Source organism: Delphinus delphis, chromosome 13, assembly GCF_949987515.2.
Source record: "Delphinus delphis chromosome 13, mDelDel1.2, whole genome shotgun sequence".
Taxonomy (NCBI): domain Eukaryota; kingdom Metazoa; phylum Chordata; class Mammalia; order Artiodactyla; family Delphinidae; genus Delphinus; species Delphinus delphis.
Window position 1 is genome coordinate 16236193 of NC_082695.1, and position 23201 is coordinate 16259393.

General features: G+C 48.4%; 1 protein-coding gene across 4 annotated transcripts in view; it reads left to right on the forward strand.

Moving 5' to 3' along the window:
* The window catches only part of LOC132435924 (BICD family-like cargo adapter 1), a 97429-nt gene that overhangs the window by 72155 nt on the left and 2073 nt on the right, over positions 1 to 23201 (forward strand). Inside the window, exons 4-10 of one of the 4 annotated variants that reach the window (XR_009521681.2) lie at positions 1334 to 1480; positions 6956 to 7135; positions 7720 to 7938; positions 9052 to 9195; positions 14905 to 15035; positions 20783 to 20903; positions 21708 to 21816. Coding sequence is in view for 3 of the 4 variants with exons in the window: in XM_060028170.2 (XP_059884153.1) it covers positions 1334 to 1480; positions 6956 to 7135; positions 7720 to 7938; positions 9052 to 9195; positions 14905 to 15035; positions 20783 to 20903 (942 nt within the window). In the remaining variant the exon portion in view is untranslated. The remainder of the gene's footprint in view (positions 1 to 1333; positions 1481 to 6955; positions 7136 to 7719; positions 7939 to 9051; positions 9196 to 14904; positions 15036 to 20782; positions 20904 to 21707; positions 21817 to 23201) is intronic. The other 3 variants (XM_060028170.2, XM_060028171.2, XM_060028172.2) reach the window with 3 other exon arrangements.

Below are 23201 nucleotides of genomic sequence, written 5' to 3' on the forward strand. Positions count from 1 at the left end.
TATGAACAGAATTCAGAGAGTGAGAACAGCCAAAAAGCAGGGGGAAGGTAAAGATTTCAGAGGACTTGGGACAAGTTAGACATTCATTTCCAAATCTCCCCTGGAAACAGTCTGAGGTTGGTCCTTTTAGTGAATTGTTGTCATGCTAGACTAGAGAGTGTGGAGAACATCTTAAACACAACAGGAGACTATTCACAAGAAACTGGTTGAGAGATCATTCTAGCAGAAAACTGATAAATGGGAGGAGCTGGGGGACCTGCAGGACTCCGAAAGTTCCCAAGGCCACTAGCAATTGAAGGGATTTGGGAAGGCTTCACATAGCCCCTGAGCAGGGCAGTGTTCTTGGGCTGAAGCATCGCTGGCCTTGGGGAGTGCTGGGCGGCTTCTTACCCAGCATCTCTTTCCTCTTTTCCTCTGCTTTCTCACTGAAATGGAAGAGACAAGACAGGCCTTTCTAAAAGAAGGTCTGTATCTTTCTTGAGACTAGCTAGATACTCAGTGTACAAACATATCAACCTGTTTAATAAAAAGAGAAAAATTGCTTCTATTCACAAACTTCTTGCTCAAGCAAAAGATACTTTAAGTAAAATCAGTTATTTACTTGTGTGCATGTCATGTTCCTTCCCAGGACACGGGCTGATGCAGGCACTGCTCTGTTTTCTGTATCCTTCTGGCTCCCCCATTAACCCGGGGTCTGGACCATGACTCAAGAGCCAGACCTGCCAGCAGTGGGGGAAGGACAAAGGAGAGACATAGAATATGAGAATACAGCAGCTCCAGAGACTGTCTTGGGCATTTTCTTGTGCTCAGGACTTGAGAAAGAAGAATGGTCCCACAGATTAGGTTCCACTGCCCCATAAACTGTGGGGTTGAAGTAAAGTTGTAGGCAGGGGACTTCCCTGGTGGTCCGGCGGTTAAGACTCCGCGCTTCCACTGCAGGGGGCACGGGTTTGATCCCTGATCAGGGAACTAAGATCCCACATGCCGTGCGGCAGGGCCAAAAAAAAGTTATAGGCAGCAAGGTGGGGCCCTCCTCTGTCTTATCTGTGGAATTTCCAGAGAGCACTAACCTTCCTTGCCTCTGCCTGGCACCCCACATTCCAGCTTCCCCAAAGTTCAACTCCTACCCCTTCCCAGACAGGTTTCCAAAGGGGAGGGGTTTTCTCCTCAGCTTAAGAGTTCACAGCTGTTCCTTCAGAGGTAGAGGCACCAGGCCCCTGCGCAGAGCACTTGGAGAGACACCTGCCTTCATGTTCCGGGGCTGGTCCCTCCCTCCCTACTCATCAGCCCGGGTGTAACTCCACACCACCCTTGTGGCTCTCCACCCTTTCAGATCAAGATGCTGTCGGATCGGAAACGGGAGCTGGAGCACCGTCTCAGTGCCACCTTAGAGGAGAATGACCTGCTCCAAGGGACTGTGGAGGAGCTACAGGACCGGGTGCTGATCCTGGAGAGGCAGGGCCATGACAAAGACCTCCAGGTACTGGGGCAGAGAAGCAGTCATGTAGGACCAGGGTCAGATCAAAGGAGTGCTTAGCTGCCCAGCCAAAGGGAAAGGCTGGGAGGCCAGTGCCACCACCGGGGTCAGGAGTGGGTAAAGCTGAGAGGTCTCTCCTTGGGCCCGGTTATGGTTCTCCTCAGGCTCTGCTAACTGGGCTGGTCTCTCTCTGCCGAGAACAAGCGCATTGCTACCACAGGTCATCCTTCCAATTTGTTCTGAGCCACTGGCCCCAGGAGCAGTTTCACTGAGTTCTTTCTAGGCTGTTAACATGACTAGAACACCAGGAGTGCTGTCCTGCCTCCTGGGGTTTGTGAAACCTGCCGGAGATTTCAGAGGGATCCTGTGACTCTGTGCTTGGCTCACAGTGCTCTCTGCTGCTGCTTCCCCAGGCTGATGCATTTAGTTGGCTGGCACTGAACAGAAACCAAGAAGCTGCCCACTGAACACAGCAAGACTTATATCCTGATTCTGCCAGTTGTTAACAAAGGCACAGGCTGACCCCTCTATGAGCCTAATTAGCCTCTTCTTTCTTCCTAAAGGAAATTGCTTCATGGCTATATTTGTACTTATTTGGGAACTGCCACCAGGCCTCAGCTGAATCCCAAAGCTCACACTTGACAGGAAACAACCCCCTAAACAAAACGATAATCACTCAGCCTCCCCAGAAATAGGGTGTAGCATCTGCTGCCGAGAAAGCTTTGCTGTGCTAGCCTAGGACCACTGGGGCCAGTGGCTAAGAATGCGCTGCTTCCCCTTGGGCGTCCTCTGAGTGTGCCAGGGAGCGGAGTAGATTGCAATGGTGCCATTCGTGTGGAAGTGGTCAGCCAAGTATACTCAAGTGCCAGGTGTGTCCCCACCCAAAGACCAGGCCTCAGAAGGCCCCACTGGGCTCAGCAGTTGGCTGCTGAGGAAAGCCCTCGGTTGGGGAGACCTCTTAGGCTAAGGTCACTTGACACCATCAGTTAAATGACCATCTGAGTAATTAACCTCTTTTAGGGCAAATTAACAGTTTTTCTCTCTCCATGCTTTTATACCTTCAGCTCAGAACTTTGTATGAGTGGGGCCTCAGTAAATGTTGAACAGAAAATGATGCTGACTAAAGCCTCACAGCAGTTTTCAAAATGGGAAGGAGTTTGTTCATATTTTAAGGTTGACGACGATAATAGCATGAACATCTGTATGCCGCTTTACAGAGAACAGAGTGGTTTTGCATATATTCTAAAACTGAGGCTTAGAAAGATGAATCCTTTATCCTAAGAAGTGCAGTAAGTCCTTGGTAGAATCCAGAAGAGGACCCTCCTACCTGCTTTACCTGGTGCTCAATGATAGCTTCCAGTGTATCACTTGCCTCTGGAAGTCAGTGTTTCAGCATTTATTACCCCATCAGGCACTCTCCTGAGGGTTGCTGAGGTAGAGTATGGAGAGGAGAAGGAAAAGAAGTACAGAAAAATGGGAAAATGGCCCTGCCTAAAACAAACTTCTAGTTCAGCATGAATTCACAAATGAGAAGTCCTTATTTCATATCAAGAATGGGAGACCTGGAGATGGGGAAGAGCCAGGACCAGTGTGGACCATGTGGTGCCTGGCTGGCACAGTGGGCTGTATGTTCTCTAGCAGCCAGAGTCCCCAGTCACACCATGTTCACATCCTCACCATCTGCACACTCGCTGTCTTCCAATTGGGCTTCTTCAAGAGTAAGAGTTAGTGCAGGGCCTACATCAAGTCAGGGAGTTCCCACCTTGATTTGGAAAATCTGCATTTATGGGCTGAAGTCTCATCTTTCCGAACTATTTGTAATATTTTTCCTTTTATTCCTATAAAAATCTCCTTAAGGTGTTGCTAATTAGTTCTATGGATGAAATGGCCTGTACTGATACAGAAATAAAAATTTCAGCTCACTCAGGGAGTAGGTGAATGGTCCTAAATCAGACTTGTAAAATGTAGAGCTAGTGGCCTTGGAATGTATCTAATCCCATGATTTTAATCCTTTTCCTCAGACAAGGGATGAGAAGAAGGCTGAGCAGGCAGGGCAACAGGGCTGCCACAGGCAGAGTAGCCCCCTTTAATCTGGTTTACTGTGTAACTGGGGTTCTACTGTCAAACACAGATTTTTAAACCACTGATCAAATCCAACTCTGATTTTTTTTTTTCAGGCTGAGCAGGGATAAAAATTATTACTTATTGAGCACCCAGTAAATTTAAAAATCAGGCATTTTGCTGAACTCTTAATGCCCAGTAAAGGATTTGTCCCTCTGAGGGCAACTTAACTGCCCTATTTCATACCAAGCTGAGCATCTTATAAATGTGTGCAGGGGCCTTGTCCCACTCAGTGGGTGGCTTTCATCAGCAGAGAATACAGGCCCTGCTTACTGTAGGGACCCAGGAAGCAAATGAACTGGAGTCTAGACCTCGCCCTGAGTCTGGGTGTGTACCATTAGGGAAATCACTTAGCATCACACCATCTCAGTTCCTGCAACGTAAAACGGAGAGAGTGCCCCCACTTCTGCCAGCTTTAAGGGCATGAGTATTGAACTTAGTATACTCTCCAATCACAAGACATTTGGTGTCTTCCTTGTTCATACATATAAATACATTTGGTTTCATCTTTGTTTTATAAAGGGTGATATTTCTTATGTTAGAGGGTTCTTATATTTAATAGACTCTTCCTTGCTTTGGTTTGGTTTTTCTGAGTTTGGATCAATTATTGACCAGAGAGGGCAGACCTGTCCTGGTCTTTGTTCTTTTGCTGTTATAATTAATTAAGCACCTTTGAGTGTGCATGAGTAATTGAACTAATGTTGTCCAGTGACTAAGAACTTGTACTTGTCTGTGCTGAACGTCTCCTGCTGAGATGTATGTGGAGTTGTCTAGAAAATAATTGCAAAGCATTTTGTCAATTTAGTAAATGCCGTTTGTAATTGTGCCAAATGCTTCCTAGGCATATCTTAAAAAAAAAAACCAAAGCCTAATTTCTTCTTTCTGAGTTTCCTCAAAACCAAGGCTGGAGGAGTTCCCACTGGACCAGCAGGTATTGCTGATCCACTGGAACCATGCAGAGCAGGCTTGCCAATTCCTTTTTCATTCTCCAAGCAGCCAGGCTCCAAACTCTTCCTAGTTAAGGCACATCCAGACCACTGGTGCCATTAGCAAATGTTCTCTGATACTGGACCAGCAGAAGAGAGGCTCCCAGGGCACCAAAATGATTGGCTGCGGGCTCTGCAAGGCAGCTTGCCCCATTCATGAGAACCACAGAGCTCTGAGTTGCCCACTGCCCCTACGTCTCTGCATCTCTGCAGGAGCCATAAGCCCACCTGGATGACAGTCTGGAAAAGACAATACAGTGTTCACTCTTTTTAATGAACAGGGATGACCCAGAAATGCCATTTTATAAAAGGATAAAATAATTAAATTTAAATCCCCAGAAGTTCTTCTCCCATCCTCACCCCCAAAAATATATTTTAAAAGGAGGGTGGGCAGTCCACAAATACAAGAGTGGGAAACATTGCTCCTGTGCACGTGTAGTATATGGACATGTGCATAGCAGTTAGCAAACAGATTGATTCTGCAATTAGGGTCTGTTGTGCTAAAAGTAAGTGTAGTGATGGAGTATATTAGTAAGAGTGTGGCATTTAGCAGCCACAGTAGGGTCTCCCCTTACATTCAGCAGTAACAACCTCACCAGGTAGCAGTGCCCTGTTTGGACTCCACAGGGAAGGAGCCACAGAGAATGTAGAGAAGGGTGAAGTAGTGGCAACAAAAGAGAGGGAAGGAGCCCTGGCCCGTAGGTCGTGATGCCTGCGTTGCTGTCCCCTCTCTACCACTGGTGTCGCTCTCCTCCTCTGAGCTTCTAATGCTATGTAAGGCCCCTCCCAGGCCTAGGGCCTTATCTGTAAACCATGAGGTATGACACAAAGTAGGGAGAGACTGCTTTTCCCATGGGTTTGGGAACTCTTGGTATTACTGCCCAGATGTTATTCCAGATCCCACCCCTAGCTCCTTTCCAAACAACCCTTTTCCTCTTAATTTTTTCATTAAAGTACAACATGCATATAGTAAAGCATACAGATCATAAGTGGATAGCCCATTGAAGTTTTATATATACCTGTGTGAACACCATCCACATCAAGACATAGCCCATTATCAGCACCCACAAGTCTTCCTCCTGCCCCCTCCCAGTCAATACGCTAACACTTCCTCAAAAGCAAACTTCTATTCTGACTTTCATCTCTTTTATCTCAATGAAGTTTTGGAACTTTTTATAAATAGAATCATACATTATATATTGTTTTGTGTCTGGTTTTTGCTGAACATCATGTCTAAGAAATTCATCCATGTTGTGGCATATAGTAGCAGTATGTTCTTTTTTTCACTGCTGTGTAGTATTCCAGCATGTGACTATATCCATTCTATCTTTATTGGTGTTTAGATTGTTTCCCATCTGTGGCTTTTATGAATAATGCTGCTGTGAACATCCTGTTTGTCTTTCATCTGCATTTTCAGTCATTTATTACTGGGTTTGCACCTAAGAGTGGAACAGCTGGATCATAGGATAGAACAGCTGGATCATAGAATAGTAGGACAGATCTGCATTTCACTCATTAGAAACTGCCGAACAGTTTTCCACAGTGGTGGTTCATCTTCCATTTCCACCAGAAATGAGAGTCCCAGTTATTTTACATCCTCATCAGAGCTTGATATTATTATTCTGTTACTATTATTTATTTTAGCCATTCTGGTGAGAGTCTAATGGTGCCTTACTTTGTATGCCTGTATGTTTGCGTGTTGAACATTTTATTCTGGAGAATTTCAGATGAACTCAAAAACAGAATAAGACAGTGACATCCCACGTAACCCATTGTCCAGCTCTACAAACCGTCCATTCCTGGCCAGTCCCGCCCTATCTTCATTACATCCATTTGCTCCCCTCTCATTTTGAAGTAAATCCCAGAATTTTTATAATTTCATCTGTAAATAAAGAATACCTCTAAATAAGAACATAAAAAAATATAACCACAGGACTAGTATACCTAGAAACTTCAGCAATATTTCCTTTAATATCATCAAATATCTAGTCAGTGTTCAAATTTTCAGTTGTCTTATAAATGTCATTGTTTTTCACATTTTTCATTTGAATCAAGATACAAATTAAAATATGCCCACATGTGGCAGTTGGCTGATATGTTTCTTAAGTCTCTTAATCTATAGTTTCCCCCTTTATCTTTCTTTTTTTTTTCTTGAAATTTATTTGTTGAAGAAACTGAGCTATTTGTCCTATAGAATTTCCCAAATCTGGATTTTGCTGACTGCCTCCCCTTAACATAGTCTAGCCAGTTCTTCCCTCCTCTGTATTTTTCTGTAAACTGGTAGCAGGATCTAAAAGCATGACTGGGTTCAGGGTCAGTTTTTCTGTTTGGGTTCAGCCCGCCTCACCACCGTTTGCTGTCTCTCTGAAAGCTGCATCAGAGCCAGCTGGAGCTCCAGGAGGTACGGCTCTCCTACCGACAGCTGCAGGTGAAGGTGGAGGAGCTCACTGAGGAGAGGAGTCTGCAGAGCTCTGCAGCCACCAGCACGTCCCTCCTGTCTGAAATAGAGCAGAGCATGGAGGCCGAGGAGCTGGAGCAGGAGAGAGAGCAGGTGCTGGCATCGCCACCGCTGTGGCACGTGAGGTTGCCCAGGGATCCTGGGGCAGACCCTGGCCTTTGAGAGCCCGTCGGCCATCCCTGTCACCCCGTGCCTGCTGTTTAGTTTCAGCCTGGCAGGGGCCCGTGGTCTGCACTTGTGCAAGCCCCTAGGCCTGCTGGCTGGAGCTGTCACGAAGCAGTGCCTCTTAGGAAATGCTTGTTGACTAATATCAGCCGCATACCTCTTGTATTGACAGGGTTTTAGAACATTCGTGATCCATCCAATTAGCTTCTTTTCATTCTACTCATAACCACTCATTCCCCCAATCATGCGCTGACTTCCACCAAAGTAACAGACTGTATAAAGGTGTGCTTTACGTGCAAATGGGAGGGGCTTGAGGACAGGGAAAATAAGAATTGGGACTCTGTATAGGTGTACTGGGCCCAGAATAAGTATCAGTATTTATTGGGACAGGTGATTAAAAAAAAAAAAAAACTTTCCCTATAACTAGTATCTTGGATTCATACACTAGAAGAAGATGGCTGGTGGCAGTCTTCTCTAGAATCCATAATCAGGAATAATTCTTTGTGGGGCAGCTGAGACTGCAGCTCTGGGAAGCCTACTGCCAGGTTCGCTATCTCTGCTCACACCTTCGAGGAAATGACAGCGCTGACTCGGCCGTCTCCACGGACTCCTCAATGGACGAGTCTTCAGAAACGTCGTCTGCCAAGGATGTACCCGCAGGCAGCTTGCGCACTGCTCTCAGCGAGCTCAAGAGACTGATACAGAGCATTGTGGATGGCATGGAGCCCACGGTAAGAGGCCAAGCTGAGAGCTCCTTGCTCCACAGAACCTGGCTGGTGGGAGGTTGAAACCAAATGCAGAGGGTGAGGTTAACCCTAGAACTGGAACCTTATAACGTCTGCAAGAATTTCTTCTGAGCCCTCGTCTGAGAGCACTGAACACTGGGGAGCAGGCAGAGGGCCCGATGCTGGGGATGGAAGACTCCAGAGTCCCTGCAGGCACAGGATGCAGAGGAGGCCTCCCTCCATGCGGTTACGTGCAGGCCATGGGGACCTCGAGTGTGAGGGCTTTCCTGGGAGGCCTTTGACTGTAGAAATTTGCATCCCGGTAAAAACTGCAAGTTACTTTTCTGTAGTCCCTTGGTCCTGGTGGTGGAGTTAGCTGTGAACAGGCAAACTTAAAAGATCTGAAGCTTCTCTGCTCGAAGGCTAGAAGTGAGCACGGAAAGTTGGGATGATCAACAACAAGGGCCTTTTAGAATTCCAGATGTGGCTCCTCTTGTGGAGGAGAGGAACATTCCCACAGGCTTCCCAGGCACACGGGCATTTCTTCCAGCTTCATGTCAGATTTCTGCCAGACTTACTCTCCATTCACCACCCCAGCTCTCGGGTTGTTGTTTTTCTTCAGGTTTCCTCCTCCTACAGAATGGTTGCATCTCTCTACCCATATGAGGTGAAGTAAGGTGAAAGGGTGGTTGTCCTTACCTGAACATGCTGTGTTGATTTGTGGAACGTACTGTAGTGTGGAGGCCGGGTCAGTGTGGGAAAGGGAGCTGTCAGAGTGAGGTGTGCTGTTGGCTCCACACAATTTCCCTTCCCCGAAACCTGAAACAAAATAAATGTCTAGTTGTTGTTTGCACGTTGAAATTGAGCAAGAGAATCTCTCTCCTCTAACCCTCTATTTCTTCCCTCCTCTGCCTCTCTTTTTCTCCTCTCTCTCCCTCTCCTCCTCATCCCCCCACTATCTTGTGTTTCCCCAAACCGAACCATCTCTCTGCTCCCCTCCCCATTGCTCCCCTTTCCTCTTTCTCTCTCCCTTCTGCATCTCTCCCACTAACCATCTCTCCACTCCCCTCCACTCTCACCACCTCTCTGGTTGGCCGGCTCTCTCTCTCTTGCTGTCAGAGCTCCCGGAGAATTGATGATGACTCCTTAGAAGAACAGATAAGGCAGACCAGTGAGGATTCGAGAGCCCTAAGGGAACTCATGGAGGGAGAGAGGGGTAAACTGAGGCAAAGCCTAGAAGAGCTGCAGCGGCTCCACAGTCAGGTGAGCACCCCCATCCTCACCCCAGCGCAGGATGTGCACGTGTCCCCAGCTCCCTCAGGACCCCTGTGAGTTTCCCTCTCCCACGTCTCTTTGAGAAGCAGCTCTCCTCTGACAGATCTCAGGGGCGGAGACCTAAAGTTGAGGTGAACTGGGTGTCTTCAAGAAAAGAAGCCTGGGACTTCCCTGGTGGTCCAGTGGTTAAGACTCCGCACTCCCATTGCAGGGGGCCCGGGTTCGATCCCTGGTCAGGGAACTAAGATCCCACATGCTGCGTGGCCACGGAGAAGACAGTCCTCTGGTTTAGGCCAAAGTGAAATTGTCAGGGATAAGAATAGCTTGACCCTCCATTTCCTCCAGCGACACACTGCCCTCTGCAGAGCCCAAATAATTGGGTGGATTCTGACAGTTTAAAGTGCCATAGCTCCCAGGACGCTTATTGATGGTTTTCCAGCAGCTTCTGAGCAGGGAGGTTTGCAAACCGAGGAACAATTGATCTTTGCAGGCCTGTTCTCCCTTTGTAAGTGCCGTCACCTCTGCCAGCCTGTTTTTCAGCTTTAGAGGCACTTACTGCTGCTCTCAGTGTTCCCCTCCTGTTTGATCATGATCTCATCTCTTAAGAACACTGGAGAAGGACATCTATATTCTGATCTGAAAAGTTTTAAAGGGCTTAGGAGCAGCCCCACCCAAAAAGGAGCTTCTGAAATCTGTCCTAGGAGATAAATAAACGCTCTTCCCTTTGACTGGGGTCACGTGTGGAGGTTCTGTCCCACTTGTGGGGGACACCAGACAGGTACCATTTTAAATCCTACCCCCTTCTTTCCTTGTCCAAAGCTAGTCATCCCTTCCTGCTACAGGAAGAGATTGCTGAGAGATGGAATTTAAGCCTGGCTTTCACTTCAGTCAGTATTTCTTAAATTTAAAGGAACTTACAGAAATAAACTCCTGCCTTTTTTTGGTTGTACCCATTAGACTTTCTAGTATTATTCTCTTGGAAGATATTGCACCCCCAGCCATTACTGCTTTCTTCTTCTTGTGAATGACCAGATAAGGAGGACAGGAAGATGCTCCTGAAAGCTGTATTTTGTTCCAGGCCAACCCCTGGGAAGTAGGGTTGGGCAGCCAAAGACATTCTTGTGCCTAAAACCTAAGACCCTCAGGTGGTCGTTCGTTTGGCTGGGGCGGGGTGGGGGAGTGTCACACCTTCCAAACTCGAAGAATAAAGTGCAAGAGAAAGCAGATATAAGAGTTCTTCGGATTAATAAAAGTCGCTTTGTTGCTTCTCTGAATTAGAAAACTGGAAACCCAAGAGGGCATTATTGGGCTCAGAAGCATTAGCAAGGTGGAGGTTGCTGAGAGTCTGCTATGGAACTATTTAGGAGACCATCTCTACCAGGGAATTTTCCTTAAAAGTTCAACTGATAACTGGTTTAGGTCAATTCCTGTGGATTCCCTTTCAAAAAACCTCATCAAGCAGATGGTTACGCTTGGTCCCAAATAGGATATAGAATTGGGCCTCTGCCAGGGGTCATCTCTTCCTTAGTCAAAGCTGCAAACCTCTTACCCAAGCCGTCCCTTGGGAGTAACATTGACCTCCCAGGGCAGTGGGTGGGATGCGGGTTGAATTACCAGGACAGTGGAAATGGCAGCCATCATGGCGGGCAGAGGTGCCTAGTGCAGTTAGCTCAGCGCAAGCCTGTGCTGCCCAAGACCTCGAGAGGCGCTGGGTGGATGTGACAAGGCCTCTGCACTCCAGGGCCTCTCGCTATCATGAGGGGAGTCAGGCCAATTTTGTACCCTTTGGGGAGCAGGGCCCAGATAAGGTGGCGTGTGATGGAGGTTCCAGCAAACGGATCCTAGACCATGGTCTGACCTCGCCCATGATCCAGCCTCCACTCCCACTGCTTTCTTTTCTCTCCTGGAAACTAGACCAGAGGTAAAAGGTATGGGGCCTGGAAGGTGAAGTGCCTGCAGTACTCCACCCCTCAGAGGCCTAACCAAATTTTAAAATAAAAGAGAGCCCAGGTTTAATTTAATTGATAATTACTTGTTCGAGGCAGAAACCCATAGCCAGACCTGAAGACTTGCCTCCTGCCCTCGTGATGGCCGTGGAGAGCTCCCTGCCCACCCATTCAGCCTTTTCTCCCCCATCCCTGCAGCTCTCCAGTGAGCGCTGCCCGTGGGGTCTGGAGCTGCTGCCGGGAGCCAGGGAGGACCTGCAGAGCAATATGAAAAGTAGTTATTCTTGGCTCCTCGCCAATTCCCAGGCCAATAAGCCAGGTCGTGGGAGGCACAGTAAGAAACACAGTCCCCAACCCGGTCACTTGGCTCCTTTATGCTTGACTGAAGCACATGCCAGTTACTGCAGGGACATGAAAACTCTGGGGAGTGTGTGCTGGGAGCAGTTGAGGCCCTTACTAATGAGATCTCGGTGACCCCTCCTCTAAAATCTCAGCAGGTTCTCTCTCCTCCATCCTCCTAGCCACTGTCCCATTTCAGACCTTCATTCTTTCACACCCTGCCTTTGGTCCTCACTTCCCAGCTGATTGCCTTCCCCCAGCCCAGTCACCCTTCCATATGATATGGATCCATCTTTCTGAAGCACAACTTGAACATGGGACACCGCTTGCACGTTCTAGATTGACTTCCCATCATCGAGTAATGGGAAGCCTCCAGCCCTCTTGGCACCACGGTCTGGCTGCATCCAGCCATCCAGCCTCCATTCCTGTTGTTTCCATCTCACCTCCTTAGCTTTAGCAGAACTGAATGTAGGCTACAGATGGGCGTGGCACAGGCTGCCCTTGTGTTCCCACATCTGGGTCTTTTCTTCTGCTCTCTCTGCCTGGAAGACTCTCCCCCATCACCTGCACATACAGCCCAGCCCTATCCTTCAAGTTCCTGATCAGGTTTCACTTCCTCCTCAAAACTCTCTTGCTTCCCTTCCTCAGGGAGCCCCCTGGCCCTGCCTTGTCATGGTTACGCTCACTCCCATCTCATCCTCCCAGTCCAGCCTTAGACCCCCCGCAAGAACAAGCTCAAGGTCTGACGTATTTTTGTCTTCTCCTAAAGCGTCTAGTGCAGCACCTTTCTTAGAGCAGGCATGCAAATGATTGTCAGCCCTGGATATATGACTTCAGGATGTTTCCTTTGATGCTATTCAATCTCGAGGACACCCACCTTAATGGGGAAAAGTGGATTTAGGGGTGGCTGTAACGTAAGTCAGCAGATAAACAAACCCAGTGGGTCCTCATGACAGCGGGAAGGTCTATATGGGGGGAGGAGGGGGAGGCACTTATACCCTGAGCGGGGCCCTTGATGTTATTTATTTTGTTTGATCCTCACAACAACTTGATGGTGGGGAATAGTTTTTTTTTTTTTTTTTTTTTTTTTGCAGTACGCGGGCCTCTGACTGTTGTGGCCTCTCCCATTGCGGAGCACAGGCTCCGGACGCGCAGGCTCAGCGGCCATGGCTTACAGGCCTAGCCTCTCTGTGGCATGTGGGATCTTCCCGGACCGGGGCACGAACCCGTGTCCCCTGCATCGACAGGCGGACTCAACCACTGCGCCACCAGGGAACCCCAGAATAGTTCTTTTTATTCCTGCTTTTTATGGAACTTATGTGCAGCTCAGAGAGGATAAGTCCTTTGTCACTCCTAAGCTGGCAGTCTCTACCTTGATCAGGTTTTCCAGGCCAAAGCAAAAAGTTCTTGTGGAGTTTTGTCTGGAGCACATTAAATGTTGGCATTTCCTGCCTAGCATGTAGTTCTATCTGTCACTCACTCAGCTGGCAGAACACCTGGCTGTCCCACAGCTGGCCTGAGGCCACATCAGGGCTCATTTGGTCTGAGGAGGGCTGGCTGTTTCTGCCAGGTGCTTTCTGGGTCTTGAGTTCTGGCCTACCAGGCTGCGGAACCTGCTAAGAATACGGTGAAGCTGGGCTTCTCACCTGTTGCCTCATCTGCCTCAAGGCTCATTGCACCTGCATGCCCTGGCCTGTGCAGTTGCCCAGCCTGTTCTTCCCTAAGGCTTCTCACCCAGCTCACTGGAGCTGTCCCTGCCATGAAAGCACAGAGCACCAGGTACATTCCCTACCACGCACCTGAGAGTACAAAATCCATTGCCCATAGCGACAACAAATTGTCCTGTATACCTCTTCATTATTGGGTGTCCTCTGATTTGCTCCTCAGTGGCTGCTACCCCAGGAGCTGGCAACTGTGTTGCCTCAGCTTGGGGGGGTCCAGGGAAACTTGCTCTTCAGCCTTAGTCCTGGGGCCTTTGCTCAGCTTCATTGTCTAAAGATGATTAGACCTGGGCCTTGAAGAGCAGAGGAGTGTACAGAAGGTGATGTCTGTCCCCTTGTGGGAGGGAAAGACCTGTATGGATGGATCTCCCCTTGGAAAGATGTAAAAGTATGTGTAATATTTAATAAGAGAGCATGGTCAGGCATCCTGACTCTAGTCTGATCCTATCAACTGAGACGAAGGGCTCCCCGCCTTCCATTCATTCAACAAATATTTATTGAAAGCTCTACCAGGCAGGGTTTCTGGTTGCAGACAACTGAAACTCGCTCTGCTTAACTTAAGCAGAAAGAGAATATATTGGAATTAAATCTGAAATCTTACAGAATCAACAGGAAGGCTGAGAACTGAGCTCCAAAACAGGAAGCCATGGGGAGTGGGGCAACAAATCCATTTGTTGTCCATGTACTAACTTCCTAGTGGCCGATGGCTTTGCTGTACCCTCAAGAGCTGCAGCCCCAGGTGGGGGACCAAGGCACCTAGGAAAGGATGTCTCTTCTTTTGGCTTCCTTAGTGGGAGGGCATGCTCTGCCTCCTACCAAGGTCCATGCAGCCAGGAATGCCCCAGATAGGAAGGGATTTTGGATGCTGACTAGCCCAAAAATGACAACTGTCTACTGCACAAGCATTTGGGATTAAGCATTGTATGCACTCAGGCTCTGAGACACACAGATAGATAGGGCACACTTCTCGCATGGCAGAGCTCAAGGTATTCAAGGGGTTACTCTGTACAGTGGGTGGGTTAAGCTGTGGTCACTGAGGGAGCCCCTAGGAGGGGCATCTCACCACCAAAGGTTGACTGCCAGTGAATGGGCTCTAGTGCCATTCACTGAGGCATGGACGGCAGAAAAAGTAACAGGCTTGAAGTGAAAGGTGATGACATCATTTTTCTGTCTAAATTCCATGTAGCTTTGACCTGGGGAGCTGAAGGAAGAAGGTGAAAGAGCCAGGCTGCGTCAAGTGCTGTCCCAGAAATGGGAGCCAGGTTCCAGGCTTTGGGACCAGCCAGGGGCCTGTGAAACACAGGGCAGTGTTCCATGTTGAGTGGAAGATGGCTAGAAACAAAACTTGAGTCCCTACCCCCAAAAATGTGTTTCAGTGCCCTGATGCGTGTGTGGCCTTCACGCATTAGGTCCCTGAGAGTGCCTTGAAATGAAGGAGGTGCTGTGCTCTGTACAACAGGGATCTGGCCCCAGGGCTGCAGTCCAGGGCTGAGCTCTTCCCTGGCCACTGAGCTCCAGCCTAGCATGAAGCCTCCTCTCTCCTGGAGCAGGAGGCAGCAGGAAGTCACCAGCCTGCCCTGCACATAGGCCCTGAGCCTGCCTGGCCCTTGTTCTTTCCTCCCTCTTGGAGGGAAACACCCCAGGCCGGCAGCAGTGGTATCATCACGTTTATCCCCTTCGTCTCTCATTAGGTGACACTGCTAAGTGTGGAGATGACTGCATTGAAGGAGGAGAGAGACCGACTCAGAATGACATCTGAGGACAAGGAACCAAAGGAGCAGCTTCAGAAGGCCATCAGGGACCGGGATGAGGCCATCGCAAAGTGAGTGGGCACCACTTGTTTAACTGAAAGTAACATGAGTATGTGCTCAATTTTAAAAGTTAAATCATACAGAAGAATACAAAACTGAAAGTGAGAGTTTCCCCGCTACCCGCCCTCACTCCTAATCCCATTCTTCTTCACAGACACTACTGGTAAAAGTCAGGTATGCATTTTTTGCAGCTTTTTTCCCTATGCATATACAGGTGTACAATATAGTTTTTGCAGATTTCTTTAAAAACATCAGTAAGATGTTGCTCCACATGTCGTGTGTTTTTGTTTCCACTTATATCTTAGAGAGCTTTCCAATATCATTATATACCTCAACTTTTTAATTTTTAGGTTTTTTGGTTGTTTTTGTTTGTTTTATTTATCATTATAGACATCTTCAAGCATACACAGAAGTGAAAAATGTAAGATGAATTCCGACCTATGTACCTCTGAGTTTCAACACTAACCAGCATATGGCCAGTGTTGTTTCATCTATAGCCACCCACTTCTTCCACCTCCCCTCTGGACCACGTTAAGGCAGATCACAAGACATTGTGTCATCTCACCCATAAACACTTTCACATAAATCTCTATCAGAAAAAGATTCTTTTTGTAAAACACACACCAGAATTATCATACGTAAAAAAGCTTAAAACAATTTCTTAATATCATCTAGTATCCAGTGTTCAAATTTCCCCAGTTGTCCCATAAATGTATTTTTAAAAAAATATTTATTTGGCTGTGCCGGGTCTTAGTTGTGGCACTAGTGATCTTCGTTGCCATGTGCAGGATCTTTAGTTGCGGCATGTGGGATCTTTAGTTGTGGCATGTGGGATCTTTAGTTGCAGCATGTGGAATCTAGTTCCCTGACCAGGGATCAAATCCAGGCCCCCTGCATTGGGAACGTGGAGTCTTAGCCACTGGACCACCAGGGAAGTCCCATAAATGTCTTTTTATAATTGATAAGTATCAGACTCCAAAGTCCACATACTCTGTTTACTTGTTATGTCTCAAAACACTTCCCCTTCCGTCTTTTTTTTTTCCAATTTGCATTTATTGAAGAAACTGGATCTTTTATCTCATAGTTTTTCTGCATTCTAAGTTCGATTGCATCCCCAGAGTGTCATTTAACATTTTTCTCTGTCCTTTATATTTGTAGTAAACTGGGTCATTTTTTTTTTAACATTGTAATTTCACTGTTTCTTTTTGTTTTTAATTATTTATTTTTGGCTGTGGTGGGTCTTCGTTGCTGCACGTGGGCTTTCTCTAGTTGCGGTGAGCGGGGGCTGCTCTTTGTTGCAGTGCACGGGCTTCTCATTGCAGTGGCTTCTCTTATTGCAGAGCACAGGCTCTAGGCACGTGGGCTTCAGTAGTTGTGGCACGCGGGCTCAGTAGTTGTGGCTCTCGAGCTCTAGAGCGCAGACTCAGTAGTTGTAGCGCACGGGCTTAGTTGCTCCATGGCACGTGGGATCTTCCCAGACCAGGGCTCGAACCCGTGTCCCCTGCATTGGCAGGCGGATTCTTAACCACTGCGCCACCAGGGAAGTCCCTGGGTCATTTTTAAATAATGTTTTGGGCTTTCTCCGGCAGAGAAGAAATGCATAAATGCATTCTTTTACATTCAAAATATGTGGCGGTACATAGGCAAAAAACATTTACATATTCCCCATTCCCCTGAAAATTATTTATCACACACTCAATCTGCCGTATACGCTGAGTGTGAGGAGGTAAAAGGCACTAAAAATGCGCCTGCTTTGGGGGCTTTACAACACATTAATAACAACATTTGTGCATCACTTTACTACTTACAAAACACTTCATCCTTTCATCATCCTAGCCACAGCAAGAAGTAAAATTTTTAATCCCAGTTTTACAGATGAGGAAGTTTCCCGGGATCACAGCCAGTGCTGATCACTGGCCTCCACCTCAGGTCTCTGACTCCTGTTCCACATCCTTTCCCCTTACCTCAAGGCTGCTTGTCAGGAAGCTAAAATGAATTTATTTAAAACAATTTGTAAATAGATACTATTTGCCTTTTTAAAAAGTAATATGACACATTTTAATTTCTGACTTTAAAATTCACACCTTCCCACTTTTCACTTCCATATACAATTGTCCCCTCCCCTCCCTTCTGTTCTCTTTAATCATTTCCATCATCTCCGTTTCATAGTTTTACCTTTGGGTCCCCTTGTCTACCTGGTCAGAATCTCGTATCAGGTTGTCTTTCAATTTCCAGTTCATTTTGGAATTATCCTTAGTGAGGCTCACAAACCTGTGTTATCTTTGCCATTCCTGGTGGATTTAGTTACTGAATACTTGAATAGCAGTGTGATACTTTGGAGTGAGACCGTACTTTTATGAATAATAAAGGATGAGATTGTGCCAAACAATTAGGGAATAAAATGGTAAAATTAGGGTACTAATTGTTGAAGCCCAACGGGAATAAGAAGCAGAATAAGTTAGAAGTAGAGTCTAGTTGGTCACCTTCTCTCAGCTAGACAAGCGGAGGAGAGCTGACCATCAAGCTCTGACCATACTCTGTCATCAGCATGGGAGGTGGGAGATACAGCCAGAGAAAGTTCCAGGATGCAGGAGAGCAGAGAAAACAGTTGTCCAGTCCCCTCCCTTAAAATAAGTGCACCTAGGTCTGACACTTGGGTGACAGAGGAAATCACCAAATCTACCTTGAAATGCATGTCCTTTCCTGCTGCCAAAGAAGGCCCAGTTAACCTCCTGGGGTCTGACTGAACAGATTTGCACACTCTTCTCCCTGAGTAGGGAGAATTCTGGAGTGAAGCCCCTGTCCTTCCTGGACCCTGTAAAACAGGGCTGGCCCTTAGGGAGGTAGATCACTCCAGGATAGTTCTTTTTCTGTCCCTTAGAAATGAAATTCTGGGTATACAAAAATTCAGACAAGAGACCTAAGGAATCATTCAATGTGGGGGAATCACATATATGTATAGGACCATTAAGAATTTTACAAGATTCTTTCATATACCTCATCTCTGATCCTGGCTGTGCTTTAGCATCATCTGGGGAAGTCTCCCCCTGCCAGAGCCCTCTCCAGAACAATTCAGTCTGAATCTCTGAGTTTGGGGCAACTTCTTAAAAGCGTCCCCTTACGCCCACCCCATTATTCTAATGTGCAGACAGGGGTGAGAACCCCCCAAGAAAAATAACTTCCCTCTCTTCACTGGACAGCAACAACCTTAAGGTGTTCCTTATCCTATATAATAGGTGAGTTTCAGCTAAGTTAAGTAACAATTTTATCTCCTTGCAGGTGAAAGGTCCTCAGTGAAAAAAATCCAGGGCTAGCAGTCTGCCTTACAAAAACAAAAAGGAGTCAGTTGCTAGTGGTTTCATTTAAATAAGGAATTCTTCTAGCCCTTTGAAATATTCCTTTTTAAAACTGATTTAGGGACTTCCTTGGTGGTCCAGTGGGTAAGACTCCGTGCTCCCAATGCAGGGGGCCCGGGTTGGATCCCTGGTCGTGGGAACTAGATCCTGCATGCATGCTGCAACTAAGAGCCTGCATGACGTAACTGTGCTCCCAATGCAGGGGGCCCGGGTTGGATCCCTGGTCGTGGGAACTAGATCCTGCATGCATGCTGCAACTAAGAGCCTGCATGACGTAACTGGGACCCGGTGAAATAAAAATGTTTTTTAAAAAAACATTAATGTATTGATCAGGGAGTTCTGCAGCATTGCTTTCCTTGTCTGGGGTTTCCCATGAACGAGAAGCACCAAGATTCCCTGGTGAGCAAACGTTCCGGAGGGTGCAGTCCAAGGCTGTGACACCTAGGTCTGCAAGGTGGGCCCAGCTCGGGGGGCTTTCAGGAAGGAAGGGGACCCCTCGGTGCGTGGCGGGCCGCAGCTGCTGCTGGACCTCTGCCCCTCTGCCAGCAGCATTACTCAGCACATTCTGGGGTCTTCAGGCTGTTCGTGGCGACACCTGCCGGGAGACGCCTGTAAGCTCAAGAGGCTGCCCTGCCGCGGGGCGCTAGGGGTTTGCGTTGACGTTCCAGGACCGTGGGGTTGGCCAGCCGGGCGTCCATGACAACCCGCGCCTTGCAAGGATTTCCGCAGTTTGCGGCCAGCCAATGGCAGCGGGCGTGACGGGAGCAGCGTGCGGCATTTGAGATGCCGGAGCTGATTGGACAGGCTCGGCTCCTGTCCCTGCAGCTGCAGTGCGGGTGGGCGGTCCTGGTGTGAGAGGTCTGGAGCGGCTTCTCTAGGAAGAGTGGGCGGGGAGCCGTTCTGGGGACCTTGGAGTGTCGGGGGAAGTGACCGATTGCTCGGTGGACTTGAGGCCAGAGACGAAGTGCTGGTCGCGCGGTGGCCCGAGCAGGTTAACCCAACTGCTCTGGCTTCCGGCCGCGCTTAGCTTTGATGTGAGCTGGGCAGCTTCTGCGGTGGGTCCTCTCAAGGCCATGCACATTGGTCGCTGGTCCTGTGCGACGAGGAGTTTTGTTAGTTTTGCCCTTTTGAATGTGAAAGGTAACGGTTGATGGGCTTTCCTGGTGGCACAGTGGTTAAGAATCCGCCTGCCAATGCAGGGGCCACGGGTTCGAGCCCTGGTCTGGGAAGATCCCACATTGCGGAGCAACTAAGCCCATGCGCCACAACTACTGAGCCTGCGCTCTAGAGCCCATGAGCCGCAACTACTGAGCCCGTTCACCTAGAGCCGGTGCTCTGCAACAACAGAGCGAAGCTCGCGCTCCACAACGAAGAGGAGCCCCCACTCGCCGCAACTAGAGAAAGCCCGCACACAGCAACAAAGACCCGACGCAGCCAAATAAATAAATTTATTAAAAAAAAAAAAAAGGTAACGGTTGATGAAGATAAGGGCTAAATAAGGCTCATTTTGGCAGCTGGGCAACCAGTGCCACCTAGCAGAAGCTGCCCAGCTAGTCTCTTGCATTTTTTATTCCCATTCCCTGCCTCCCCAAAAATTGTCCTTTGCGTGGAACAACCATGATTTAGGAATGTTGGGAAAGGTGAACAAAATAATATGTAAAACATGAAAATGTGAAAATACAAAATGCAAAAGTGTGGGAGCAATTACCCATCAGTGATCCTCACCCAGAGATAACCAAGTAGACATTTTTGTGTATGACCTTCAAATACAGGCAATTTTTCTTTTACAAAGCTTGTATCATATGTGACCTTGTTTCTTTTTTTTTTTCTCCGCTCAGCATGCATCAGGAGTATTGCCCCACTGTCAGTAAATATTCAATGTCGTGGTTATTACTGGTGACTGTATTCCATCATATAATTTACCCTAACTGTTGGCTACAACAATTAGCTAAGCTGTGATGATCACCACTGTGTGGCTGCCTTTGCGCACACCCTTAAAGGGGGGATTGCTAGTGAGAAGGAGAGCACTAGGAGGTTAAGTCCAACTTCCAAGGGCACTGGCCTTTTGGGGGAAAATTAGCAGTTCCTTAGTGCTGTGAGGCCTTTGATCTCTGGGTTCTAGTCCTGATTTAAGTGTCATTCTTTTTTAATCACTTCTTGTTTGAGATGGGATGACAGATTATTCCTTCACCTACAGGTTGGTTATGAAAACTGAGAAAATGTATATGAAAGCATATTGCAAAACTTTCCAACCCTCCACAAGTAACATCATAGTTACTGTTTGTTGTGAGTTTGGGGTCAGAGGCTGTTTCCTCATCCTGAGGACTCCAGGTGCCCCAGGCAAAGAACCTGATGCCTCTGGCACAAGGTGTCCGCGCTCACCCTGGATTGTCTGTTTTCAGGAAGAACGCTGTGGAGCTGGAACTCGCCAAGTGCAAGATGGACATGATGTCTCTGAACAGCCAGCTACTGGATGCCATTCAGCAGAAACTGAACCTCTCGCAGCAGCTTGAGGCTTGGCAGGTAAGGGAGAGTCTCTGAACCCAGGCTGAGAGCTTGTTACTGGAGGGTCCCATGCGTGTGGGGTGAGCAGTAATCCCAGTCTTCACCTGATGAAATTCAGGGCTCGCGGTCCCCCAGCCCCTGGGGAAGAATGCCTAAAGGAAGATGCTCTCGAGAGCAAGGAACCCCAGGCTGTGCCGACCTCTAGGCTTGGAACAGGGGCCTCCTTCAGCTAGTTGTCCTGGCTTTGTTTAAATTAGCTAGAAAGAAACGGCTGTTAACGTGGAGGGCCCAGGAAGCCCTGTATGACTGACTGAAAATTCACAACTGGATGTTTGTAGTTCAGCCATCCTTGGGTTGCCAGCAGCTGATGCTCTTCCCTTTCTCAAAGGCCAGCTTCCTTTTTTCCAAAGAGCACTGTCCTGGCACAGGTCTGGGGAAAATGAGTCAGTGTGTCCGTCTCTAGGGCCACAGTTGTCAGAGTCCACTCAGCCAACGTGGCTGCCCACTGGGCCAGGGCCATACTTGCTTTTTGTTAATGAGGTTAGGGTAGTACAACTTCAGAATGTGGGTGTAACCATTCTTGTTTCTCCCGAAGAAATCCTAACCAGATAGATGAAAAGTCCCCTTGGGCTTTCCCAGGCAAGCCCCACATGGAGGGCAGGTTAGAAGTGACTGTCCCTCCAGGGCCCTGCCGGGCTGGCCGCAGGAGCACTGGCTTCCCCCCTAGAGAGCTGCTCCCTGGCTCCCTGCCTCCTGCCCCAAAGCCAGCTGCTGTTTCCTGGCTCACCGCCCCTGTTCTTCTCTCTTTTCTCTCGGCTACAGTTTGCTTCCTCAGGGCTTTTTACTATCTGGCTCCTTTGGTTTCTGATCTAGTGGCCTTTCTCAGTTCCCGTATCAACAGCTTTAGTTGTACACCCCTCCTGCCTTTGAGGTGAGATTGAGCCCTCATCCCCCCACCCTCTTCCCTGCCACCATCGCAGTCCCGCCCCTGCCGCCTCCCTTGTGGTCCACCGTGTTGTGTGTCGGTGCCGGCGTCATCTCCGTACAGCGTGCCATGCCATCGATCGAGCCCTGGCCTCCCTCCTCCTTCCACTGTCACATCCGGTGAGCGCGGCAGCAGGTGGCCCAGTACTGACAGGCTGATCCGTCTGGCCCTGGTTTCTTGGTTCCACCTCCTCATAAATGGGTTGTTTTATAGAAGTAACGGCCGGCATGGAATTATGAGCAGCTCATGCATGTGTGTGTACGAAGTTTTGAACTGATATATTTCACGGAATTATCTTGATAAATCTTAAAGTATAAAAAAATGCAGTTTGCAATGTACCAGAGAACACTTAACAACATAGATTTTTATGGAGCACTTCCCAAGTACAGGGCACTGTGCTGAGGATTTGACACGACACGGGGACCTTCAAAGTAGGGACTATATCTCATTTTTGTGAGGAGGAGGAGGAGAGGTGTAGGTAGGAAGTTGAATATGAAGAGGGGAGGAAGGCAGGAGAGCAGGACGTGAGCAAGGGGTCCACACCCGCCGCCACCTGGTGACCTGGTCAGGAAAGTCCCTTTGTTTCACACTGAAACTTGCAAAGACATTTGAGTGACTGGTGAGAGCTTAGGTGAGTGTGTAGGAGTGGTGGACAAGCTGGTCAAGCTGGGAGTGGGGCCCAGCCAGCCCACTTCCTGTGCTCACCAAGTGAGCAGCTGCTCTGGGCCGCTGAGGTCATCTTCCCCGACCTCAGGAAACGCCCAGCCCGAAAGCAGGCCTCACAGTCCTGTGCACGAACAGACACGAGCAGCTGATTCACTCCAGCATTCGGCCCAAGGCTCGGTCTTTTCACCAGGACATCCCAGAGCCCATCGGGTTCAGGGTGAAGGAATCAGGCAGATGCTTGTGTTTCCGGCTGATGTTACTAGACAGGGCTGCTTTTGATTCTAAACCAATAGTTTTCATGTGTTAGTGGCGGAACGCCTTTATCAAATGGAATCTTGCACAGACTCAGAATCTAGCAAGTAGAATGGAGAGTGGAGCTGCTCCGTCCGTTAGCCACTCCGTGGCGTAAAAGCTGATGTTCCGTAAGGCGAAGTCAGGGAGAAGGGGGAGTTTTCTATGCAACTTTAACACACCGGAGGGGAAAGGTGCTACCCCATTGAAGAAGCCAAGGAAGTGGGCGTAAGTTGGAGCAAGACAAGCCCCGAAGATGGTGATGGCCCCTGGCCTCTGCCAGTGGGGGCCGAGCGCGTGGTTGGTGGTCAGCGAGGACGGCACCAGGGAGCCTGTGACCTCACACGTGGGCCTGCCAGGAGTGCATGGGCATC